The sequence below is a fragment of the Pseudophryne corroboree genome, chromosome 4 (assembly GCF_028390025.1).
Source record: "Pseudophryne corroboree isolate aPseCor3 chromosome 4, aPseCor3.hap2, whole genome shotgun sequence".
NCBI classification, from domain to species: Eukaryota; Metazoa; Chordata; class Amphibia; order Anura; family Myobatrachidae; genus Pseudophryne; species Pseudophryne corroboree.
In genome coordinates this window covers 206,649,664-206,676,643 of record NC_086447.1, presented here as the reverse complement: position 1 = coordinate 206,676,643, position 26,980 = coordinate 206,649,664, and the positions used below count along the sequence as shown (strand labels likewise).

Here is a 26,980-nt window from a genome sequence, read left to right as displayed (position 1 = left end):
AATAAAAGAGCAATATTAATGTAGGTATATGATTGTCTGCATGAGAGCTACTGCAGAAAACGGTACAGTTATATTAGTATATCTCTTACAGTGGCCTCGCGAGTCTCAAATATCTCATTTGCCTCCTCAAGGTCACATTTCTCTTCATAGCACTCTCTCTCCAGCGACCCAGGTTTCATCTCCTCCAGGAACTGAGCATTGGAACGTTTTTTAACTTTCAGCACCCGATTTGCATCCTGACTACTGGAGAAGACTGGAAATGAGAGGTGGGAGAAGAATAGGCTGGTCAGGTACTATTATATCAGTAAAGGTTTATTTTTCTATGCACCACCTATGAGTATGTAAAAGTTGAACGCAAGTGGGCTGCAATTGCTCCCGTATTGCATGCACAGAACTAAGGGCCTAATTGAAAGGTGGACGCAGTTAACATGGCTGCTGGGTCTATGGAAACATGCTAATGCCGCAGGGGGCGTCTGAGGGAAAAAGACGCCCCCTCTAACGGCATCGTAGATCCAAGTGCTGTGTCCTAAGATGCGGCATCATGTCATCTGCGAGACCATCTGCCATCTGAGTATCACTGAGGTTACTCAGAATGATCCTCACAGCTCAGTAGCCAAAACCAGGAAGTCTGAGGACTCCCAGAAAATGGGACGACACCCTCTCTCCCTATTTTCAGTAACACTCCCTGCCCCCAAACAGCTGAAGCCTGTCAATCAGAGTGCACTGCGTGCAACGATGCAAGTTTGGTTCTGCACATGCGCTGAAAAGATTTTGTGAAGGCGCCTTAGCATTATAGGTGTATGTACGCCATCAGGTTTGTGTACAGTTCCAAATTAGGCCCTGATTTCAGGTTCAATATGATCTACAGTACCAGCTGGCCGTCAGTATACCGACAGCGGCATCCCAGCCAACAGTATGCCAGCAGCGGGGCGAGCGCTAGAAAGCCTCTTGCGGGCTCGCTGCGCCCACCATGCTTCAGGCGTGGAGGCTCGCTGCACTTGCCATAGGTTATATTCTTCCTCTATGGGTGTCGTGGGCAACCACAGAGGGAGAATAGCCTGTAGCACCGGTATTCCGGTGGCAGGATCCCGGCGTCCAGGGACGGCTCCAGGCACGTTCCAAAAGAGCGGCCAAACAGGGTGTCACACTTAATGAGCCTCGGTCGCTCTCTCCGCCATATTGAAGCCAGGTCCCTACAGCAGCAGCGTCTGTCCCATGGCCCGCCTCCTGGCCTTCTAGCAGTGGCTGTCAGATGCTGGCGCCACACAGCACGCACATAGTTTAGCTTTTGCCCGCCCACAGCACTCCCCCTCGTCGTCACACAGCCACTGCTAGGAGGTGGGCCGCGGGACGGACTCTGCTGCTGTCCCTTCCCGCGCACACTGTTACCAGAGCAGACCATTTCTTCGCTGCTGGTTGGTGCGAGGGTGCGGTGCATCTAGAAGCAATTGGATCCTCCTGAGCACCCACTCGAAGTAAGCCCTGCCTAAAGGGTATGGTTTTTTTTTTCTCATATGGTGCACTGTTCTTGGGGATAATGTGTATCTGGCACTGTGGGGCATATAATGTGTATCTGGTACTGTGGGGCATATAATGTGTATCTGGCACTGTGGGGGCATTTAATGTGTATCTAACACTGTGGGGGCATACAATGTGTCTCTTTCACTGCTGGGGGCATATAATTTGTATCTGGCACTGTGATAGCATATAACGTGTATCTGGCACTGCTGGGGGCATATAATGTGTATCTGGTACTACTGGGGGTGTATGTGTATTTGGCACTACTGGGGGCTTATGTGTATCTGGCACTGCACTACTGGGGTCATTATGTGTATCAGGCACTATACTGGAGGGGTGTAGTATGGTATGCCGGCGGCCGGGCTCCCGGCGACCAGCATACCGGCGCCGGGAGCCCGACCGCCGGCATACTGACAGTGTGGTGAGCGCAAAGGAGCCCCTTGCGGGCACGGTGGCGCGCTATGCGCGCCACGCTATTTATTCTCCCTCCAGGGGGGTCGTGGACCCCCACGAGGGAGAATAGCTGTCGGTATGCCGGGTGTCGGGATCCCGGCGCTGGTATACTGTGCGCCGGGATCCCGACATTCGGCATACTGAAGACCACCCTACTGGAGACATGTGTAAGGAACACTACTGTGGGTGCAATGTGTAAGGCTGCTAAGTGTGTGCGTGTGTGTGTGGAGGGGGTGTGAAAATATATTTATAGTCTGATTATATAAAGTTGCGAAGCCTCGCCCACTTTTTCAGTTGGAGGGGTGGACTTCGAAATTGTCTTGCTCAGGGCGCTAGTAGGCCTGGAGCCGGCCTTGCCAGCGTCGGCATTGTGACCTCCAGGATTCCTACTTGCGGTATTTTAACCGCTTCCCCTGATTTCATATATTTGCCTGCATTCAAAAGCGTATGCTCTGCTGCCAAGCAGCCTGCACACATATGGGTCTATTTACTAAGCTTTGGATGGAGATAAAGTGGACAGAGATAAAGTACCAGCCAATCAACTCCTAACTGCCATGTCACTGCCATGCCAAAAATGACAGTTAGGAGCTGGCACTTTATCTCTATCTACTTTATCTCCATCCAAGGTTTAGTAAATAAAACCCATAGGCTTGGTTTGAAACACCAAACACGTTTACACTGATTGTGGTCACAGATGATGAAACATACAAAATAACACCCAAAACTTATGTCAGCCTTTTTTGTGTCAACCATTTCCAAATTGACCTTTTGACCCTGTTGACCTAATGTATGTCACCCATATGGAGTCAACCTAATGACTATCTAACTAATGACTGTAGATCTTCTATACCACACCCCAAAAATCCGGACCATGGAGAAAAATGGTTGTTCAGATAAATTGGTTAAATCAAACGGATATCACCCATTTGTCTGAATGACCATTTGTGTCTGTTTTCCAGTGTTTAGGAGTAAATAGTCAGTTGTCATGTGCTCCCTCCCATACACTACCAGATTTTCATTCCAACCATCCAGATTGTACAGATAATCTTAAAGTGTGTATCCATTTTAACACTCCTGCAGGTGTAAATGGATATGCATCTGAATTTCCTACAACCCTGCATCACCCATAGGTCCTAATTCAGCATGAGTTGTAGTTTTGCGAAAAATTGCAAAGCTACAGCTCCTTTCTCTAACATGCAGGGGTCTACCCAGCACGGGGCAAGGCCGCCACGGATGCCGGGTCCTCCCCCCGCCTGCTAAAATGCGAACGCTTCACTAAACAGCAAAGCGCTCACATCTTTAAGGTAGTCCCCTGCCTGCGAAGGCTCGCCGGGCTGCCATATTTTGGGTCACAACGGCTGCATGTAATGTCACGCAGTCGCCGCAGCCCGCCCCCGCAAACAGTCTGGATACACCTCCGGAACCGTGCCCGCCAACACATCGACAATGTGCAGAAAATGCTGCGATGCCAACCCATCACAGGCCCCTGCCATCACTTAGGTTGCGATCACATATGATTGCAGAATGACTCCTTCTGCCTGCACGCAGCAGTGTGTGCGCACATGCACAGAAGTGCGTAAATCGCTGAAAAGCAAGTTCCGTACTTCAGCAGTCGATGCTGAATCGGGCCCATATATGCTTAGTTCTGGAGCATGTGCAGACCAAAACCATAAAAGTTGCACTCTGTAGACAGACTTGGGTTTCTACTCTGCATCAGCACCTGCATTTTTTTACTTTACGGACAGTAAAAGACAATTTTCAAGAGAGGGGCAGGGTTGATCATCTGGCACAAACCTACAGGAATGTCCAAAACACGTTTCATAATTTGTGAGGACTCTTCATGTAAGTAATCTCCCATCTCTTCTGTACCATTTACATCCTCTTTTGAAAATCTATTTATTTTAATATGTTGTAAACTGTTTGCTAAGCACTTTAGAAGTGCGTGCCCTGTATCACCAACTGTTTGACAGATACTGTAAATGATATAAAACAGAATCTCTATTTCTGCCTGTTAATCCCAACATGAAGAATTACATATAGCAATGAGTCTCCGTATAGTCTACATCTTATGATTCTTTGAAGAGACCTGGAAAATATGCACCATTAGCGGCCCTGAATTTGAGAGAGACAGTCACTACGTCTCTCAAGTTATTATCTGTATTATTATTACTTCCTATGTTTTCCAAATTCTGAATACAAATAGTGTATATATCTATATATTGTATATGACTCACTGACTCATCAACGCCTGGCCCAAACCCCCTAGACCTAAAAACATGAAATTCGGGGAGTATATTCCTTCCTTCTATGACTTAAGCAACCACTAAGCAGTTTTTTTTCGAAATTAGACTAAGGGGGTGAAAATGGGTCATATGCTTCCTCTTGTCCGAGGTGATTGGGTGACAAAGCAACATGTCCCAAGTGCTGCAGGACTGTAAGCTCTTCTCTGGGATGAGTGGTGGCACGAGAGGTGGGGCTGCAATGCAGTCCAATACTTAAATAGGGGAGCCACACCAACTGCCAGTGATGTTTGGCAGTATTTGGGGTGGCAGTTGGTGTGGCTCCCTTATTTGAATATTGGACTACGCTGCAGTTCCATCCATCTCTGGAGCCGCCACTTCTAAGGACTGAACACTGACTATTTTGTTTTCTTTTTGGATACTTCACTTGAATTGTACTTGCATTTTTCATTTTCTCGAACATGGCTGTTGAGTTTTTGAATGTTAAAGGGGAGATGATACCTCACACAATTGTCCCCATTACAGGAGACAGAGCCCGTCTGTTCCGGACCCTCTCCTATCTTATGTATGACACTCGGCTAATGTCTAGGGAGGTGCATGAGCTAATTGTGAGGAAGGTGATGGACAGCTGGGAGGACTTCTCCATCATGTTCCACGACAGCGAGAAGGGCAGCTACACCAGCTCAGCTGAGTACCTCCTTAACATGTCCCAACCCTTTATTTATGGTGGTTTATGCGAACTGGTGGTGGCTGGGCATCTGTTCGAGTTCATCTTCAAGGTTTACAGCAATGGTGAGCACTATGAGAGTTTCGTTGCTGAATTATATCCCATGAAGAGGCTATGGAAACAGTAAATATCTACCTGGGTGAAACTGGACAAATCAGCTAGTACTATAGATTCCCAGTAAATGTAAAATTCAGTCTGCTGCTGACATACTTACTAGAGCTACCATAAGCTGATGGGATGACACTCAGCATCAGGATCCACCACATTGTGCAGCTCAGTGACCCTGTACACATAAACGTAGGACAGGACAAAATAATTTACTTTTCATATCACACTTACTATAGGGAATTGTACAGAAAGAAAGTATGAAGTGGCGGTAAATGGACTTTAAAATGGGAACAGAAAAATGTGAGCACCAGCTCTGGTAAACAGCTAACCAGGCCGATAAATGAACAGTGTATTGCCGCAATCGAGCATTAATTATTGGTCTGCTGGACACCAAAATCGCCCATCATATCCGACAGATCTGAAAATTGGTGCTCTGGTTTCAACTATCTGAACAGTCAACAGCAGTATAAACCATGATTTTCACCATGTGTCAATGCCTTGCTGTAGCAGCTGGAAAAGATGTTTTTCTGGGTATAGAAATATTTTGCATTCTCTATTATTGCTTTTATTTGTAAAATGTTGTGGCACAGTAATGTTATATATGTTGTTTATGTGTTAGGTTGTAATTCAGTACAGAGCTTATAAACCAGGGGTGGCCAGACTTTTGGAGTTGGCGATCTTCTTGGAAAGCTGAATAGCTTTCGTGATCTACCTAGGTGGGACAATAGCGCCTGACACAGGGGCATGCCCAAAAAAGGGGCATGGCATAACAAAAAAGGGATGTGACTACCTCGCTGCACAGGGTGTAGGGACTGTCTCACCCAAAATCACAACTTGGCCCCCACAGGTAAGAACCTCAAACACTTTGGCCCCAACACAGGAGTAAAAACACTTTGGCTCCCACAGAGGAGTAAAAACACTTTGGCCCCCACACAGTAGTAAAAACATTTCTCTAATGTCCTAGAGGATGCTGGGGTCCACATTAGTACCATGGGGTATAGACGGGTCCACCAGGAGCCATTGGCACTTTAAGAGTTTCAGAGTGTGGGCTGGCTCCTCCCTCTATGCCCCTCCTACCAGACTCAGTTTAGAAAATGTGCCTGGAGGAGCCGGTCACAGCTAGGGGAGCTCTCCTGAGCTTTTCTAGTAAAAGTTTAATTTAGAGTTTGTTTTTTTACAGGAGGCTGTTGGCAACAGCCTGCCTGCAGCGAGGGACTAAGGGGGGAGCAGTGTCCGCCCTGCGGGGTCTGAGCCACTGACTCCGCTGACTGGACACTGAGCTCCAGAGGGGTCGGATCGGTCTCCGCCATAGGGGACCGCTCACCCCCGGCAGCATGCCGCCAACCCCTTACAGAGCTGAAGAAGTGGTGAGTTAGTCACCGACCCCCCTAGCGAGCGGGGGGCCAGTGTGAAGATAGCGGCAACGGGGAGAGAGCGCAGTACTAACTGCGCTCCTGGGAAGGTACCAGAGGCACATGGTGCGGCGCCGTGAGGGGTGCCCTGTGTGGAGATGTGCCCTGTTCCCCAGGACACATCCCAGCAGCAGCACGCAGGGGACACAGATACAGGGGATACAGAGTGTGTATGACAGCGCTGGGGCAGCTTGTCTGTCCCCAGCGCCTGTCAGTGTGCAGGAGCGGCGGGTGTCCGGTGCAGGGATTAGACTATTCCCTGCACCAGACCGGAGGCTGCGGAGGCATTCAAATATTGGCGCCCTCCGGGAGCCAATCGCGGCTCCCGGAGCAGCGGCCAATCGGAGAAGGGTGCGGCGAGCTAATCAGCACTCACCGCGTCATAGGCCATGGCCCCCGGTGTCTGACGTCAGACGCCGGGCGGGAGCCGAAGACGGAGAGCGCGTGGAAGAGCGCTGAAGACGGCGGGCGGGAGCCAAAGCTAAAAGAAGCCGCGCCGAAGAGCGGTGAAGATCCGGGCGGCGCCAGGAGGAGGAAGACATCGCGGGAAGAGCTCCTGTGGCTGCGGAAGAGGCCAGAAGACGCCCGGCTCCTGGAAGAAGATGTCCAGCGGTGGCTGGACGCAGAGAGGAGACGGCGGCGCTGCTGGCCAGGACGCGCCAGCGGCAGAAGAGTCCATCCAGGCCGAGAAGCGCTGCAGTGGTGGGAAGCAATTGAGCTGTGCAGTTCCCCACTGCAGCCTTCTCCACCGCAGGTAGGCCCTTCTAAGGTGCCCCCCCCTCTCCTCCCTAGACCACCGGGTGATCAGGCACTAGGCCAGTGGGCACAGTCGGGCCCTCCCGGCCCGTGAGCACAGTAGGCGGGCATTAGGCCCGAGGGGCAATTCAGGCAAAAAGCCTGTGGGACATTAGAGGGCATTAGGCCCTAGTGTATTTTGGTGGTTTAGGGATATAAGGTGACCCAGGGCATTAGGCCCAGGTCACCCAACGGGCGAAAAGTTAGGCGGCGCTAGGCCCGAGGGATAAAGTCAGGCCTCTGGCCTGTGTGCAGTTAGGGGGCGTTAGGCCCAGTAGATAACTGGTCCCACCCAAGGTGAATAAAGGTGGCGCTGGGCACTAGGCCTAGGCCACCCCAAGGAGTATAGGTAGGCAGGCTCGCTTGGCCTGAGCCCCACATAAGAGAGGGTATAGAAGGTGGATAGGCTGTACGGCTTCCACCCCCTAGAGTGCAGGTAGGGATTTAAAGGAACAGCACCGTTTGATGTTGTTCTCTGATGATGTTATGTGTGTTGTTACCGTGCAGGGCAAAGTGTTGTTTTAGAGTTTGTGCATAGTTTGTGTTGCACCACCCACACTTGAGCCAGTTTGAGGGCTCTGTTTATGATGCACACTAGGGTTGTTCTTGGCCCTGCACGGCTGTTTCTCTCTTTGCCTCCTTACAGGGACCTGTAAGTGGAGAAGATCAAAGTGCAAGATGTAGGACGGTGAGTAACATCTGTCCGTGTGTTCCTTCTGTGTTTGTCCCTATCTGTCTCCCTTCCTTCAGGGCGAACGGTGAACCTTGCACGCCGGTGCAAGGTTGAATTTCCACCAGGTGCGAGAGTGCCAATAGGTGAAATTCGGGCTCTAAGGCCGTGCGCCCAGGATGACCCTCACCTAGCCTGAAAGCGCTATTTTCCTCTGTTCCGGAGGGCGTTTCGGTCCACAGTCAGGAGGACGGTACTCAGCAATCTCCTTCCTCCTAGGTCATTGTGTCCGGGTCCAGTCTGAAGATTTCCAGGTCCGTTGAAGGTTCCGGTACCTGAAGGTGAGAGAGTGCGGCGCCTGGTGAGTAGCGAAACTACACCTGCACGGTAGCAGACACTACACGCACCGCCACCCTCTTACACCCTGGGCCAGCGCTTACCCCCACACTGGTCAGCAAACCTGTCGGGGTCCGCGGATCTCAGCCAGCAAAAGTCCTGAGGCCAGTATAAAAATCTGAAGAGCGGGAAGACAGCGCCATTAAGGGGGCGGAGCTTCTCCTAAGAGCAGACCCATCAGCGTTCCAGCACCATTTTCCTGCCTGCACAGCGCTGGATGGAAGATCAGGTCCCTCCACAGCAGCTCCATCTGACTGTACACGGTACCAGGGGGTTGTAGAAGGGAGGGGAGGCTGCAAAACGACTGTGTCTCCTATTAAGGGGCACAGTCTGCGCTGGTAAGGGGTTGCCTTTTACTAAAAGCGCTGTATTGTGGGTTGGCTTCGATCTCTGTGTCTCTCTTGCCTTTCTTGGGGGGAGAAACTCTGTATGCCCCCACGTGTGTGTGTGTGTGTGTGTGTGTGTGTGTGTGTGTGTGTGTGTGTGTGTGTGTGTGTGTGTGTGTGTGGAGTGTTTGGTGGTCTCCTTTAGCTATGTCCAGGGACACTGTGTCATATGCTGCAGAGGATTTATCCTCTCAGGATGATCCCATTCCATGTAATCACGTTAGCACTGGTTTAGCACAGATACCAGCAAGGGAACCAGAGTGGTGCTAGTAATGATTCTGCAACCCAGGTATTACAGAATTCTATGGCTGTATGGCCTGTATCTGGTACCTCAGGACACCCCGCTATATACCCTCACAAACGTGCGCTTGTGCATGTCACACAAGATGACACGGATACCGATTCTGACACTACAGATGGTGATGGGGACGTGTTGCGGGGGTCCGCATCTCTTGCAAGAGGGGTGCAATTATTGATAGAGGCTATCAGGGATGTGTTAAATGTTAATGATACCACACCTGAGCAGGTTGAGGAGGCTTTTTTCACTGAAAATAAAAAAGCCTCGCTAACCTTCCCTGCGTCAAAGGAGGTAAATGCTATATTTGAAAAAGCATGGGAAAAAACCCTGAGAAAAAGTTCCAGATCCCTAAAAGGGTTCTGGTGGCTTCCTGAGGAGGATAGGAAAAAGTGGGAAAACCCTCCGATTGTTGACGCATCTGTGTCCAGACTCTCAAAAAAGGTGGTTTTGCCTGTTCCAGGATCTACCGCCTTAAAGGAGCCGGCAGATAAAAAAATTGATAACACACTTAAATCAATGTATACCGCCTCTGAGGCCAATTACGTCCCACTATTGCTAGTGCATGGATTGCAAAAGAAATAGTGAAGTGGTCGGCTACCTTGCTTGAGGATTGGGATGCTTGATAGATAGGGATGACGTTGCATTATATTTACGCAACATACATGATTCTGCAGGTTTTATGGTAGAATCCATGAAAGACCTGGGTTCCATGGCTGCGGGAATTTCTTCCATCTCTGTTTCAGCTCGTCGGGGACTATGACTGCGCCAGTAGTCGGCCAACGCGGAATCCAGAAGAAGTGTGGAGTCGCTACCCTATACAGGTCAGGCTCTCTTTGGGAAAGCTCTAGACGCCTGGATATCCACCGCTACAGCGGGTAAGTCTCCGTTTCTTCCCTCAGCAGCACCTGCTCCGAAGAAATCCTTCCCCTCAGCTGCACAGCAGTCCTTTCGGCATAACAAGCCTAGAAAGGCAAGAACAACCCATACCTTCATTAGGGGAGGTAGGGTTAAGACCAAGAAACCTGCCCCTGCAGGTTCACAGGAACAAAAGCCTGCTTCAGGTACACCAAAGTCCTCCACATGACGGTGGACTGCACGGCCTGGCGGTGGGGCCTGTGGGAGCGAGACTCAAACATTTCAGTCATGTCTGGGTATCGTCCGGCCTGGATCCCTGGGTAGTAGATATTGTGTCTCAGGGATACAGGCTGGAATTTCAAAGTCTCCCTCCTCATCGTTTTTTTCAAGTCGGGCTTGCCAACTCTGTTGGAGAACAGCGCAGTGCTTCAGGACGCTGTCCAAAAGCTGGTAGAGGCACAAGTCATTGTGCCAGTACCAACTCACATGCTGAACAAAGGTTACTATTCGAAACTTTTTGTGGTACCGAAACTGGATGGTTCGGTCAAGCCCATTCTGAACCTAAAATCATTGAACCCCTTTCTAAAGGAGTTCAAGTTCAAGATGGAGTCTCTCAGGGCGGTGATATCAGGTCTGGAAGATGGGGAATTCCTTGTATCACTGGATATCAAGGATGCGTACCTTCACATTCCGATCTGGTTGCCGCATCAGGCTTACCTCCACTTCGCATTGCTGGACCGTCATTTTCAATTCCAGGCTCTGCCATTCAGCCTCTCCACAGCACCGAGGGTGTTTACCAAGGTGATGGCGGAAATGATGATACTCCTCCGCAAGCACGGTGTGAACATCATTCCATATCTGGACGATCTCCTGATAAAGGCGTCGTCCAAGGAGAAGCTGCTGCAGTCCCTTGTTCTCACAACGCGACTGCTCCAGAGTCACAGTTGGATTATGAAGTTTCCAAAGTCACATTTGGAACCAACCCAGAGATTGTCATTTCTGGGAATGATCCTGGACACGGAAGTGCAGTGGGTGTTTCTTCCGCAGGACAAGACGTTGGTGATCCAATCCATGGTACGGGATGTCTTGAAGCCACCTTGGGTGTCGGTTCATCAATGTATTCGCCTATTGGGAAAGACGGTGGCCTCTTATGAGGCTCTCCAGTACTGGAGGTTCCATGCTCGGACCTTCCAACTGGATCTCCTGGACAAGTGGTCGAGATCTCACCTCCACATGCATCAGAGAATTTATCTGTCGCCAAAGGCCAGGATTTCACTCCTCTGGTGGCTCCAATTGCCTCACCTCCTGGAAGGCCGCAGGTTCGGGATTCAGAACTGGGTCCTGCTAGCAACGGATGCGAGCCTCAGGGGCTGGACAGCAGTCACTCAAGGAGTGACCTTCCAAGGACGGTGGTCAAGCCTGGAAGCCGGCCTGCCCATTAACATTGTGGAACTAAGAGCCATCTACATCGGTCTTCTTCAGGCAGCCCCTCTTCTACGAAATCAGGCCATTCAAGTGCACTCGGACAACGTAACAACAATGGCTTACATAAACTGACAGGGTGGAATGAAGAGCAGAGCGGCAATGTCAGAGGTGACAAGAATCCTCCTCTGGACAGAAAAGCATGCGTTGGCGCTGTCAGCCATCTTCATTCCGGGAGTAGACAACTGGGAAGCAGACTTCCTCAGCAGACACGATCTCCATCCAGGATAGTGGGGACTCCTTCCGGAGGTGTTCAAGGAAATAACAGATCTTTGGGGCCTACCCCAAATAGACATGATGGCCTCTAGTCTCAACAAGAGGCTTCGGCGTTATTGTTCCAGGTCGAGGGACCCACAGGCAGTGGCAGTGGACCAGGGACGTAAGTCAGGAGAGGCAGTGCCTCCCCTGTGATTAATTATTAAAATAATATAAAGAAGATACTTATGTATGATACATAAGTATCTTCTTTATTTTATTCTAATAATTGTAGGTCCTTCAAGTACTTTAGGAGGCACTGATAGCAGTGCCTCCCGTGGATAATGGGAACGGGACAGAGCGGGGGGCGGGGCCAAGCACGGGGCTGTAAAAGCCCATTAAAAAATATATGGAAAGCGGCACTTAAACAAGTGCCTCGCTGACAGGGACACCACCCCCATGTCAGCGAGGCACCTGTGATTGGACAGCGGATGAAGTGCTGGATCCGCCGTCCAATCACACACATGCGGCGCTGGAGGCGGCGGGTCCCGGCGGTGAGTATCGCTGGAGGTAGCCGGGAGGGAGCAGTGGCCCTGGAGTGTGTGCGGTTCTCCTCCGTGCTCCCGCAGACCCGAGCGGTGGTGTGTGGCTCTTTCCCTCCTGCGCCCTCCTGCTGACCGGAGCTACTCTCCCTCTCTTCCGGCAGCATGCGGCTCTCAGCAGGTAGGGGGGGGGGGGAGTGTGTGTGTGTGCGTGTGTGTGTCAAAGGGGACACGCCTACATGCGTTGCCTGATACTAATTTTTTCTATTTAAAGTAACTCAGCTGCCCGCACACAAATTAACTATGCTGCCAACGGAAAAACTCATTTTTGAAGCTGCACCCCCCCCCCCCCCCCCCCACACACACACACACACACACCTTCCTGCTTATCCCTGTCATTTGGCATGATCCAAACCCCTGGCGTTCCTTGCTGCGTTGTTGTTGAATTACATTGCAAAGTCATTGCGCATGACTCTGCACCAGCCCTTCTCTGGTTTTTCCTGCTGCTGCGACCTGGGCCACCTAAGAAGAGGAGCTGGCAGCCTTCATGGAGAACCGCCACTTGCTGCATCTATTACAAGGTGCTAAAATGCTGGTTTATTGCTGTGTTAGCCTTTGTGTGTGTGTGTGTCTTACCAGCTCAATATCTTTTCCCAGTATTTAATTAACCCCCATCCTGCCACGCTGTCACTTGCACCTGTTACACGTGACTTCTGCATGATACCTGCTCTCATAGATAGCCTATTGGTCCACTGCGGGCACCATATGTACGAACGTACAGGACCCATCACCTCCGATCATTAAACAATGGCACATATGCCTGAAGGTGACAGGTCCTGTACGTTCGTATATACAGTGCCCGTGGTGGACTAATAGGCTACCTATGGCAGCAGGTACCGTGACGAAGAAGTCACGTGTAACAGGAGATGCGGAAGCAACTGACAGCGCAGTAGGCTGAGGATTAATAGAACATACGGGGAAAAGACATCGGGCCGGTAACAGGTTTTACCGCTATACTGCTTAGTACATCCCGCCCTCACTCTCTCTCTCTCTCTCTCTCCCAGTTTGTAAGTATAATGTTAATTTTTATAGGTACCCCTACCCTATTGGATTCTACTGGACAAGTGGACGTGATCGGCGTGGGATGTAGGTAAGTAATCTCTCTATCATTTTTACAGGTACCCCTATTGGATTCTACTGGACAAGTGGACGTGACCGGCGTGGGATGTAGGAAAATATGTGTGAGTGTGTGTGTTTTAATACATTTTTACTTTCACGGTGTGTGAGTTGTGTTTTTATTTGGGTATTTTTTTTGTTGTAGAACTACAGGTATCTGCGGGCCCGTTATTTCCCCGCATGCTGGTACTTGAGGTTCTCCAAGTACCAGCAAGTGGGGGAGGCTTGATGGGCCTTGTAGTTCCACAACAACAAACAATATTCTTTTTTTTTTACACACATGGCTATCAGCCCGGCACCCACCGCCCAGGGGTGCTGGGGACAGCCTCGGGCTTCACCCCTGGCCCTTGGGTGCCTGGTGGGGGGGTGACTCCTTGATTTAAGGGGTCCCCACTCCTACAGGGAACCCCGGCCAGGGGTGACTAGTTGGGGGGGTAATGTCACGGCCGCAGGGACCTACATAAATGTGTCCCCCGGCTGTGGCATTATGTCCCTGGCTAGTGGAGCCCGGTGCTGGTTTCAAAAATACGGGGGACCCCTACATCTTTTGTCCCCCGTATTTTTGGAACCAGGACCGGACTAAGAGCCCGGTGCTGGTTGTCAAAATACGGGGAACCCCTGTCCAATTTTTTCCCCAGTATTTAAACAACCAGAACCAGATCAAAGAGCCCGAGGCTGGTTATAGTTAGGAGGGGGGACCTCACGCATTTTTTTTTTTTACATTTTTTTAACCTATTCAGACCCTTCTCCATTAAGTTAATGGAAGCCCTGGACAACAAAATTGCAAAATTTTTATTTTTTTTTCTATAAAAATGTACAATAAACAACAAGTATGATGAGCAGGCAGGCAGAAGGCATTGGCGGCATCGGACTGAGATGCAAATTAGTGGAGGAGGCCTGGATCAGTTGATGGTGGGCGAGTTTGTAAGCCATTGGCGGTGGCAGCGGGCATCGGCTCAGAGGCAGTAGCGGGCATTGGCTCGACGGCAGTAGGGGTCATCGGCAGGATGTGGCGGACATTATGGCTGTATTGCCTCACCAGCCACTGACCTCACCGCAAGCCACTGCAGTGGACGCCCTGGTGTCTCTGTGGGTGTTCCAGTCAGTGTACGTGTTTCCACCACTCCCACTCATCCCAAGAATCCTAAAGCTCATAAGGAAAACAAGGGTTCAAGCGATCCTCATTGCCCCAGACTGGCCAAGATGTGCTTGGTACGTGGATCTTCTGAATCTACTCCAAGAAGAGCCGAGGCCTGTTCCTCTTCGAGAAAACTTGCTACAGCAGGGGCTGTTCGCCTACCAAGACTTACTGCAGCTACGTTTGATGGCATGAAAGTTGAGAGCCTGATTCTTGCTCAGAAGGGCATTCTGAAGAAAGTTATTCCTACCCTCATACAGGCTAGGAAAGGGGTAACGTCAAAACATTACCATCGTATTTGGAAGAAATATGTTTCTTGGTGTGAGTCCAAGAAGTTTCCTGCGGTGGAGTTTCAACTGGGACGTTTCCTCCTCTTCCTGCAAGCAGGAGTGGATATGGGTCTGAGGTTGGGATCTGTGAAGGTCCAGATTTCTGCCCTATCCATTTTCTTTCAGAAACAATTGGCTGCCCTCCCTGAGGTTCAGACCTTTTTGAAGGGAGTTCTGCATATCCAACCTCCCTTTGTACCGCCTACGGCACCTTGGGACCTTTACGTGGTGTTGCAGTTCCTCCAGTCGGATTGGTTTGAGCCTCTACAGGAGGTGGAGCTCAAATTTCTTACATGGAAGGCGTTCACTTTGTTGGCCTTAGCTTCAGCTAGACGTGTGTCCGAGCTGGGGGCTTTATCCTGTAAAAGCCCTTACTTAATCTTCCACGAAGATAGAGCTGAGCTACGGACTCGTCAGCAGTTTCTTCCGAAGGTTGTGTCAGCATTTCATATCAACCAACCTATTGTGGTGCCAGTGGCTACTGACTCCTCGATTACTTCAAAGTCTTTGGATGTCGTAAGGGCTCTGAAGATATATGTGAAGAGAACTTCTCATCACAGAAAGTCTGACTCTCTTTGTCCGATATGATCCCAAGAAAATTGGGTGTCCTGCTTCTAAGCAGACTATCTCTCGCTGGATCAGGTTTACTATCCAGCACGCTTAATCCATGGCAGGACTGCCGTGTCCGAAATCTGTTAAGGCCCACTCTACTCGTAAGGTGGGGTCTTCCTGGGCGGCTGCCCGTGGTGTCTCAGCTGTGCAACTTGGCCGAGCTGCAACTTGGTCTGGGTCGAACACATTTGCTAAGTTCTACAAGTTCGATACTTTGGCCTCTGATGATCTGAAGTTCAGTCACTCAGTTCTGCAGGAGCCTCCGCGCTCTCCCTCCCGTTCTGGGAGCTTTGGTACATCCCCATGGTACTAATGTGGACACCAGCATCTTCTAGGACGTAAGAGAAAATAGGATTTTGGTTACCTACCGGTAAATCCTTTTCTCGTAGTCCGTAGAGGATGCTAGGCGCCCGCCCAGCGCTTCGTTTTCCTGCAAATGTTATTTGGTTCAGTACAACTTCGTTTTAGTTGAGTACTGCATTGTTACTTGGTAAGTAATGTTTCAGCTGTTGCTGAGTAGTTCAAGCTAGTTGGCTTGGTGTGCCTTGTATGTGTGAGCTGGTATGAATCTCACCACTATCTGTGTATAATCCTTCTCTCAAAGTATGTCGTCTCCTCGGGCACAGTTTCTAGACTGAGTCTGGTAGGAGGGGCATAGAGGGAGGAGCCAGCCCACACTCTGAAACTCTTAAAGTGCCAATGGCTCCTGGTGGACCCGTCTATATCCCATGGTACTAATGTGGACCCCAGCATCTTCTACGGACTACGAGAAAAGGATTTACCGGTAGGTAACCAAACTCCTATTATTGGCCCCTACAAAGGAGTTAAAACACATTGGCCCCCACACAGGCGTAAAAACACATAGGCCCACACACAGGAGTAAAAACACATTGGCCCCCACACAGTAGTAAAGATACATTGACTCCCACACAGTAGTACAAATACATTGATCCATACAAGTAAAATAAAACCATATATTAAATTGTCTCAGCCCCCGCTCCTCCTCCCTCCCCCTTATCCATATAACACTTCAATAACAAATACTACCTACTGAGCAAGCAGCCAGGCAGAACAGCAGCTCTCCATGACAGCACGTCACGACAGGCAGTCGAAGGAAGAGAAGCAGCGGTGGTAGGCTCCTCACAGCGAGCGGGTGACATCATGACCTCACCGGCGCGCTGCACTACTGGGAGCTGTTTAGTTAAGTTGGTCGCGATCTACCGGCAGATGCTCTGCGAGCTACCGGTAGATCGCGATCTACCTTTTGCCCACCCCTGTTATACACAGATTGGGATACAAGCTAAAGGGGTTTAGGACTCCATGTACAGTATTAAGCCTTGGAGTGACATAAAGTGGAAAGAGATATAAGGGCATTTTAAGAGATAAGAGTACCTGCGTGGAGCCTCCGTTGCTGGCCCCCTCCTCTCCAGCAGCAAGTAGATGCTGGCATAATGCCAGAGTCTACTGCCCATGCGCAGGTCTCCACGAACATGGCGCCCGTGCCTTGTTCGATAGGGATTTCCCTAGTGCGCATACGCAAATCACTCAGAATTGGCAGTGCAGGGCCGCCGCTGCTGGACTTCGGCAGAGTAAGTGTAATATATGGGTGCAGGGTGTGCGTTGTGGCCCCCCCTGGACCTAGGGGCCCATGAACACTGCACACACTGCGCCCGTTATAATGACAGTTACTGTAGGAGCTGGTTGGTTGGTACTTTATCTCCGTCCACTATATCTCTCTACAAGGCATAGTACATAGACCCTTTGTTTCCTAAATTACACGTTTACTCAGTTGATACAATGTGTAACTTACAGTTCATCATTACATGGATCCAGCAGACGTCTTGGAATCTGTATCAGTGACTGGAATCCTTCAGGTTCGTCAGTTTTGCAGACACTTTGATTTAGGACTCCTCTCTTAGCCATCAATGGTGAATCCACACTCTGGTTAATCCATAACCTCAAATATTGACTCACCTTCCTGTCCCTCTTTGTACAAATAAAAGGCAGTGTCCAAAATATTGCAACCCTGTGTGGGACAGGACAGATCCAGGAAGTATATATTGTACACAAGCCCCGGAATGTACATGCACATTACAAATGAGGTAAAAGTGAGATTGAGCTTAAAGCATAAAGACTTAACCACTCAATCCATATCAGAGATGCCGGGCTGCATCTTTACCTGCAGAGGGATTAGTTTTAAATATGTACAAAGTCCCAGATGAAGCACAACGGAACTGGGAGTGAAAAAAAGCCACAACCGCTACATCTTAACACTTCGTATACAGATTCAGACTCAAATTAATCAACGCTGTCTCGTTAAGCTGTTTAGAGGCATCGATTGTTTATTATGTTTGACTAATGGGCCCTATACACTGGCAAATAACACTGAATGATATGAGCGTTCTCGTTCATTAATGAATGAGAACTCGTTAATATCGTTCAGTGTGTAGGCACCAATGATGAACAATGCGTGGCCCAGCGCACGTTCATCGTTGGTGGCCCGCCGCTTATGCATGCAGGCCAATATGGAAAATCTCGTCCATATTAGCATGCACTGCTATATAGCCGGGTGACGGGGGGAGTGAAGTTTCCGCTGCAGGGTCACCCGCCGGCCGTATTGGCCGTCGGGCAGCTTGACGGTAGGTCGACAAGTGTGTAGGGCCCATAAGATACACATTCAAGCAAAAAGACTCTCAGCTCAAGTCGAGTCGCACAGGACCTGGAGTACTGAGTAGGGCTGTTTGCCATGACTGCAGCAATAGTGTTTGAGGACACATCTGTAGGAAGGAAAATGGGGATGTGGGTGGGGCACGTGGTGGAGAGTGGATGTCTAGAATGTGGACAACGACAATGGCCAATCATTGGGCACCTGGAACTGTGTGGAAGGAGTGGAGGAGTCAGTGAGCTTTCAATTTTATAAGTAAAAAAGGAAAACATTGTCCTGCACCACACTACAGAGAATCAGCAGTGAAATTTGAATATTAAATGATAATAAAAAAATTCAGAACTCTCAATTTATATTTAAAAAAAATATGATTAAGCTGTCAGGCAGCATCAAGACATCTCTGTTTCTGGCAGTCCCTACTGCTACGTGATAATAGCACATACACTAATATATCTAAATTGAAAGTCAACTCACCTGGTGGCAACACAAGAGCCTACAAATGGCATTACAAGGACCAGAACACCCTCCAAATGCTGGTCCAATATTATATATATATATATATATATATATATATATACAATTATATGACCCAGAGTGGGTGTTATGATCATGTAGTGATGGGGACTGCCAGAACAGAGATGCCTTTACAGCATTTACATATTTTTGCAAATATATGCAAACCAAAATCTCTGAATTTTCTAATATCATGTAGTATTTAAATCTCATTGTTGATCCTCTGTGTGCTGGGAGAATGTTGTTCTCTTTTCTTGTTTAGATTAACCATTGCCTTTCAGGAATACATATGTATTCCCGGCGGACCAGATGCCAGCTGTCAGTGTCCCAACAGCGCCATCCCACCCGCCAGAAAACGGGTATCGGGGTGAGCGCTACGGGTCCCTTTGTGGGCTTGCTGAGCTCACCACGCTGCAGGCACGGTGGCTCGCTGCGCTCGCCAAAGGTTCTATTCCCACTCTATGAGTGTCATGGACACCCACGAGTGGGAATAGCCCCTGTGAGCCGGTATTCTGGCTGGCGGCATTGTCGGCTGTCTGGATCCCGGCATCGGTATCCTGATCACCTGGATCCTGAAAGCCTGCAAAATTATTGCCTCCCGCCTTTCATACACCTGTGAAGGGTCATTAAATTGACTGAGCAAGCACCATTTTATATTATTAGCTTTCCGTTTTATGCAAGTCGTTATCTTGATGTACATGTTATGTGAAGAATAGTTTGACGGTATACTCAAGAGAACAAGATAGAGACCAGGACCAGTATTTACTAAAAATCCGAGTTTGGCCGATTTGTGTGTTTTTTTCTAAGTCCCAACACGGGAATTCACTAAGCACAAATCTCAGCAGTGTTTGGGACATTCGTAATGGTTTGAACTGTAAAGTACACAAATACGAATGAATAGACCATCGGTCAAACGCGCATGTTATTTCATACAATACGGGAATTCACTATTCATTCGTATTTGGGTGTTAGTCTCTGAGTGCTCAATTGCGTTCGGATTTGTTTGCGATTCGTTAAAAAACGCAGCAAAAAAATAGACCTGCTTTTTTCAGCCGTGTTTACATGTGTTGACACTTACAAATCATTCTAACCTGAATTAGGATGCCTATAAAAGGGACACAAACTTCTCTCATGCAAAATAATTTATTTCCTTATGTTTGCTGGCCAAAACTTGTAGATTTGTAAGGCAATACACATTTTTCTACATATATCCATTATAACACACATTTGTGTTCAACTTTCAAATATTTCAAATGTTGTTGTTTCTGCATCATGTTTTTAAATCTGATTACTTATTTTTAACACACACAAACATGGCACAACAATAATGTCAGTCATTTTCGGACTGAATTATCTAAATATTACCCCCAACATATTAGGACACTTTTACCCAACTCAATTGTGTTTTTCTTGTCAATTCGTCTAGAGAAGAAATGTAAAACAGTTACAATTCACATTGTAAATTGTATTGGTCATGGATGAATCTGCCTGGCTGCCAATTAGTCTGTCTGCTGGCTCAAAGAATGATTAGAATCTAGAAAGAGTAATGATTAGAAAAAAATCAAGTGGTCTTCTTGCTGCCTGCTTAAGACAATCTGCCTGGCTGCCAATTAGTCTGTCTTCTGGCTCAAAGAATGATTAGAATCTAGAAAGAGTAATGATTAGAAAAAAATCAAGTGGTCTGCTTTCTGCCTGCTTAAGACAATCTGCCTGGCTGCCAATTAGTCTGTCTGCTGTCTCAAAGAATGATTAGAATCTAGAAAGAGTAATGATTAGCAAAAAATCAAGTGGTCTGCTTTCTGCCTGCTTAAGACAATCTGCCTGGCTGCCAATTAGTCTGTCTGCTGGCTCAAAGAATGATTAGAATCTAGAAAGAGTAATGATTAGAAAAAAATCAAGTGGTCTGCTTTCTGCCTGCTTAAGACAATCTGCCTGGCTGCCAATTAGTCTGTCTGCTGGCTCAAAGAATGATTAGAATCTAGAAAGACTAATGATTAGAAAAAAAATCAAGTGGTCTGCTTTCTGAATGCTAACATCTATGTGCAGCTCAAACAACAGTTTCCTGTTAACAAAAAATACAAAGATGATAAAGAAGAAATGTGCGTACAAAATTCCTGTTGTTGTTTGTACCAGTTATAATTAATGATGTTGTACAAATTGTCAAGGAGCTAAGTGTTATATATATTCTGTTAATCATACACTTGGTAAGTATTTTGTTTCTCTTCTCTTTAAAGAAATGTGTGTGGATTTTTTAATGTTTATTTGGGTGGTTGCTTGTCCTGGCCTTTGCCTTTACCACTGTCGTGTTGGCGTGCTCTGGTGGAGCGCATTGGTGGTGATGACACTGGTGTTACATTTGGAGTAGTCGTACCAGAACTGCTGCTTGTTTGCTGTTGCTGCAGGGATCTGAGTGTTTCATTGAGGTTAGTGAGGGTGGCATTGAGTTCACGTGTTGCAGCATTTTGATTGTCTACAATTCTGGACATGGATTCATTGATCATTTGATTGCTTTCTAAAATGTTGATATAGCTTTGCTGTTGTCTGTGCTGTTCTTCCATTATGCACTGTAAGTTGCCCATGACATGTGTAATGTCTGCATGCATGATTTCCATGGTATTTGCAATTCTTGTGTTTGTTTCATTTTGTCTACTCAGATTTCTGCTGATTCGTCTGTGGTGAGATGGTAGGCTTGCAAACATTTGGGTCTGCCTACGCAGGCAATCTTCATTAGTGGCCTGCTGTCTAGCCCAAATGGTCCAGAACACTTGATCAGGGCCTTGTGTTACTGGTGTTGTTGGGCTGTGTTGGGGTGGTGGTGTGGTTTGCTGTGGTGGAGTACTCACAGGTGCTGGGGGGCTGATTCCTTCGATTACTGGATGCATTTCTAACATGATTGTGTCATCCATGTCACTGTGTTGCTGTTGTTGCAGAGGGATGCTGGTACCAGGACTAGAAGCTGAAATTAAAAACATTTATCCGTTACTTATCCATATGTTTAATACATTGGTACAAAGCACTAAACATGGAACACATGTAATGGACTGGTGCTTTCAGATATCCGGCCTAGCAACATCATCACTCATTACTTAAATACTTACATATGCCTGTTTGTGGCAAATGTGTCTGGTTACTTCATTCTGAAAGCAAACACATGAGTTGTATGGTACATCAGACATACTCCTGCCTAGAAACACATTGTAATCCATAATGTGTTGCCTTATAGTGTCTCCAACCAAAACATAGTAATGTTTTTGTATGCAGTTGGCAATGTTAGGACAAACACACGTGTAAATGATTCTAACAACCTTACTATTTGCAAAGCTTACACATGAGTTTCTGTTGCAGCATCTTCCACACAATGTGCTACTGTATGGCTGAAGTGGACATACATATCTTTACTGGATGTTGTGAAGGCCATTTTGTTAGGTTTCCATTTCATGTTTTACTGACTTGGGTAAGTATAGCAGATTTTGATGGGTATTTACTTAATGAGTTTAAGTAAATGGTTTTTTAAAGATCTGACATTTTTAATTGGTATCACAGTTTGTTACTCACAATCAAGATGAGGGGAGTGTGGTTGGCGTCTTGGAGGTGTGTCCAAAATTTGGAGTGGGGGCACCGAACAAACAGTAGATAATCTTCGTGGCGGGGTAGCCTGCTGTGGTTGGCCCTGGACATCAGTCCTTGCTTTCTTTGCTGGCAGATGTTTTTTGTGGTGTGTTCCAGAAGTGCGCTTTCTGCTGCTTAAGACTTCTTTGGATGGACCTAGTATTGAAAGTGACATTTTGTTATGGCCATTAATTTACAAACCTAACCTATACTACAATGGACACTTTACCTGCTTCCGCAGCGTCATCATCATCAGATGTGATGGGAGTGACTGTAGGACGACCAGTACTGCTTTTTTTCAACACTGTAAATTAAAAAAAAAAAAAAAAAATTCCTGCTATTGTTAATACATCCACCCATTATGCTTATAAACATTACATCTTAAAAAAATGGATGTTTTATTATGAATCTAAAAATAAGGACATTAAACACAAAAGCACAACATCAAACCCAAAACATTGTCCAATAGCCATATGGACTATGGAAAGTGCAACACAGGGAATCATATACAGGACACAGACATAGGACACAATTCCAAAAACATACATAACAAGCCAAAACACACACAGCTTCATTTTCTAATAAAAGGAAAAAAAATTACAGATGCAATATAGAAATAGGTCTGTGATGTGGCACTCCAAACACACATTACCACAATATGAGGCCAACAAAAAACAAAACAAAAAATACAGTAAGGTAACTAAGTCTGCAGTTGTGTCAGGGTACAAATACAGACTCAAAATGAACCATAAAATAGTGGCCTTGACTTAAACAATATTACATTGAGTACTAATGAAATTACACATGTAACTGCCTTCAAAGACACTTTGCACTACTCCAGCCTCTAACATATCAACCACTGATTTGGAAACATTGCACATGGATAACTGAAATAAAAAACATAGTCCAACTTTCAAAATGTACAATGTGCAAAAGTAAAACATTATTGGTGGACAATTCAATGACATACCAAGTCCAAACTACACATGGAAAATGTACTGTCCAAAAACCACATGACATACAAGCAAGTAAGACGTTACATTGACTTTTGTATGAAACATGACCCAAAACAATGTATTTGATGATGCACACTTAAAGATGGGAGTAATATGCAACGTCACATGACACACATTTAAAACATACAGTAAGCCAGAAGTAATGTCATAGAATGTTAAGGCAAATACTCATGCTCACCATCCTTCCTGGGGCGATCGGAATCCCGGACATGGGTTGCAGACACTACTTCTGGAGGGATTATAGTCCGCATGGGCTCCTCATAGTCCAGATATGTGGCAATAAAGGGCGGACGACCACCGGTTTTGCGAGCCGACTTCGCCTCCTTGGCCATTTTGGACTTGACACGTAGCTTTATGTCATAGTACCCTTTGCGGCACGTGTCCTCCGTCCGCTTCACCACCCCCTCACTATTTACAGCAGCAACTACTTTCGCCCACAACACCGTCTTCTTCCGTGTTGGCACCTTGGCGGACTCAGGCCCAAATAGCTGCCGCTGATACTTCATCAGCTCCCGCACCAATTATTATTATTATCCTTTATTTATATAGTGCCACAAGGGTTCCGCAGCACCCAATTACAGAATATACAAACAAATAATCAAACAGGAAAACAGCAACTTACAGTTGATGACAGTATAGGACAAGTGCAGGGTAAATAAACCTAGTTACATCAGCAGATGACACTGGAATAAGTATCAGGTGGCAGAAGACTGCTGGATGTGGTGCAGTTGAAGATTATTAAAGTAAGAAAAGATAAGCACATGAGGGAAGAGGGCCCTGCTCGTGAGAGCTTACATTCTAAAGGGGAGGGGTAGACAGACAGGGGTGACACAGATGGGGTACATAGAGAGCGTAGAACAGAGGGTTAGGATGAGATTTGGCTGGGTTTGGTGAAGAAGTGGGTCTTGAGAGATCGTTTGAAGTTTTGTGGAGAGTCTGAGTGGGAGAGGTAGGGAATTCCAAAGAAGTGGTGCAGCACGTGAAAAATCTTGGCGGTAGGAGTGGGAGGAAGTAATCCGTAGGCATGAGAGTCGGCGTGCATTAGCAGAGCGAAGAGGACGGGTGGGAGTGTAAAGGGAGATAAGGTCAGAGATGTAGATGGGAGAGGAGTGGGTGAGGGCTTTGTAAACGAGTGTGAGAAGCTTGAAATGGATTCTGAAAGGGAAGGGGAGCCAGTGAAGGTCTAGTAAGAGAGGAGAGGTGGATGTAGTGTGTTTGGTGAGGAAGATGAGCCGGGCAGCAGCATTGAGGATAGATTGGAGTGGAGAGAGGTATTTGTCAGGAATGCCAGTCAGGAGCAGATTACAGTAGTCCAGTCTGGAGATGACCAGTGAGTGGATAAGAGTCTTAGTAGCATCCTGGGTCAGAAAGGGTCTGATCCTGGAAATATTTTTTAGATGAAAATGGCAGGTTTGTGAGAGGTGCTGAATGTGTGGTTTGAAGGAGAGGGAGGAGTCAAGGATTACTCCAAGACAGCGCACTTGGAGGCTAGAGGAGTGCCATCAATAGATAATGAGATTGTAGGAGGTGAGGTTATGCGGGAGGGAGGAAAGATGATCAGCTCTGTCTTAGACATGTTAAGTTTAAGAAAGCGCTGGGACATCCAGGAAGAGTTAGCAGAGAGACAGTTGGAGATACGAGTGAGGAGAGCAGGGGAGAGGTCTGGAGAGGAAAGATAGATTTGGGTGTCATCAGCATAGAGATGATATTGGAAACCAAAAGAACTAATGAGCTTACCTAGTGAGGACGTATAGAGAGAGAAGAGAAGAGGACCAAGGACAGAACCTTGGGGTACCCCTACAGTTAGTGGAAGTGAGGGGGAGGGGGAGTCATGAGAGGAGACAGAGAAAGAACGGTCAGAAAGGTAGGAGGACAGCCAAGAGAGGGCAGTGTCACGCAGACCAATGGAGTGAATAATTTGCAGTAGGAGAGGATGGTCCACAGTGTCAAAAGCAGCAGAGAGATCAAGTAGAATAAGTATAGAGTAGTGTCCCTTAGATTTAGTAGCATGGAGGTCATTGCATACTTTTGTAAGGGCAGTTTCAGTGGAGTGGAGAGGACGGAAGCCAGACTGGAATGGGTCAAGCAGTGAGTGTGAGGAAAGAAAGGAAGTAAGGCGGTTGTAGACAATACGCTCACGGAGTTTGGAGGCAAAAGGGAGGAGAGAGATGGGTCGGTAGTTGGAGAAAGTGTTTGAATCAAGTGTAGGTTTTTTAAGAATAGGAGAGATGAGTGCATGCTAGAAGGCAGAGGGGACAGTGCCTGATGAGAGGGACAGATTGAGAAGGTGGGAAAGATGGGAACAAGCAGAAGGAAAGAGGTAGCGGAGGAGGCGGGAGGGGATAGGGTCAAGTGGGGAGGTGGTGAGGGGACAGGAACGAATGAGGGCCATGACTTCCTCTCCAGATGCATGGGAGAAAGATGTCAGAGTAGGTGCGAGGGATGGGGAGGGTTGGTAAGGGATGGGAGAAAGCTGGTTACTGATGGTCTGGTGTGATGTGATGTCCTGACGTATGGAGTCAATTTTGGATGTGAAGTAAGTGGCAAAGTCAAGAGCAGAGAGTGAGGAAGGGAGACGAGGTGGAGGTGGGCAGAGGAGTGAGTTGAGAGTGGCAAAGAGGCACCGGGGGTTGGAAGACTGGGAGGAGATGAGGTTCTCGAAGTATGACTGTTTAGCAAGAGAAAGGGCAGCAATGAGGGATGAGAGCATAAGTTTGAAATGGAGGAAGTCTGCCTTAGAGCGTGATTTCCTCCAGTGTCGCTCAGCAGTACGTGAGCATTTTTGCAGATATCTGGTGCATCTGGTGTGCCAGGGTTGAGGTGTTAATTTGCGAGGGTGAATAGTGGTTGGTGGAGCAACAGAGTCAAGAGCAGAAGTAAGGGATGCATTGTATGTGGAAATGGCTTGTTCAGGGCATGAGAGAGAGAGAATAGGAGAGAGAAGTGAATCAAACAGGGAGGAAAGGAATGTGGTGTCAATAGCTTCAATGTTACGCTTAGTGATGGTAGCCTTAGGAGGTAGAGATGGGGAAGTCGAGAGAGATAGGTTAAAGGAGAGCAGGTGGTGGTCAGAGAGGGGAAAAATCAGAAATATCACAGCGGTGAGTGAAGACCACATCCAGTGAGCTCCCATTCACATGGGAGGGTGAGGAGGTCCACTGGGAGAGACCAAGTGAAGAGGTGAGGTTAAGGAGTTTAGAGGCAGGGGATTGTGTGGGGATGTCAATAGGGATGTTGAAATCGCCTAGGATAATGGAGGGAATGTTAGAAGAGAGGAAGTGAGGAAGTCAGGAAGCAAAGTTGTCGATGAATTTGGAAGCAGTGCCAGGGGGGCGGTAAATGACAGCTACTCTAAGATGGACTGGTTGGAAGAGGCGTATGGCATGGACCTCAAATGTAGAGAATGTAAGGGATGGTTCTGGTGGTATGAGTTGGTAGGAGTAACTAGAAGGTAAAAGGACCCCAACACCACCCCCATGGCGACCCCCAGGTCGGGGTGTGTGTGTGAATGTGAGGCCCCCAGCAGAGAGAGCAGCAGGAGAAGTAGTGTCAGAGGGCGTAATCCAAGTTTCAGTAATGGCTAGTAGGTGTAGGGAGTTGGAAATTAAAAGGTCATGAGTGGGGACCAGTTTGTTACAAACAGATCTGGCATTCCAGAGGGCACAGGATAGGGGGTATGAGTTTGTGGGAGAGATGACCAATGCCACATTTTCTGCATAACTAAACTTTACATTACGCCCAGTCTTAGTAGTGGTGCGTGGCTGCGGAGCTGTCTGACTGTCACTATCACTGTCACTTGAGGCTGCTGCAGCAACCTCACCAACCTCCTCCACCTCACTAACCTC

At 47.7% G+C, this 26,980-nt stretch overlaps 2 protein-coding genes across 5 annotated transcripts in view; both read right to left on the bottom strand.

Moving 5' to 3' along the window:
- LOC134909209 (vitamin K-dependent protein C-like) overlaps window positions 1–26,980 on the bottom strand; it is a 139,503-nt gene that overhangs the window by 89,318 nt on the left and 23,205 nt on the right. For 2 of the 4 annotated variants that reach the window (XM_063915858.1, XM_063915857.1), the window contains exons 2-4: window positions 17,143–17,358; window positions 5,153–5,221; window positions 90–253 (exon numbers count right to left, since the gene is read on the bottom strand). In XM_063915858.1, coding sequence (XP_063771928.1) covers window positions 90–253; window positions 5,153–5,221; window positions 17,143–17,152 — 243 coding nt within the window. In that variant the 5' untranslated portion in view covers window positions 17,153–17,358. Of the gene's footprint in view, window positions 1–89; window positions 254–5,152; window positions 5,222–16,724; window positions 16,775–17,142; window positions 17,359–26,980 lie in introns of those variants that run through there. The other 2 variants (XM_063915860.1, XM_063915859.1) reach the window with 2 other exon arrangements.
- On the bottom strand, window positions 19,667–22,417 carry LOC134911263 (uncharacterized). Its single transcript, XM_063919563.1, has 3 exons — window positions 22,349–22,417; window positions 22,066–22,275; window positions 19,667–21,466 (listed from the first exon to the last, which is right to left on the bottom strand). The coding sequence occupies exon 3, from the start codon at window positions 21,414–21,416 to the stop codon at window positions 20,769–20,771; it is 648 nt and encodes a 215-aa protein (XP_063775633.1). The 5' UTR covers window positions 21,417–21,466; window positions 22,066–22,275; window positions 22,349–22,417; the 3' UTR covers window positions 19,667–20,768.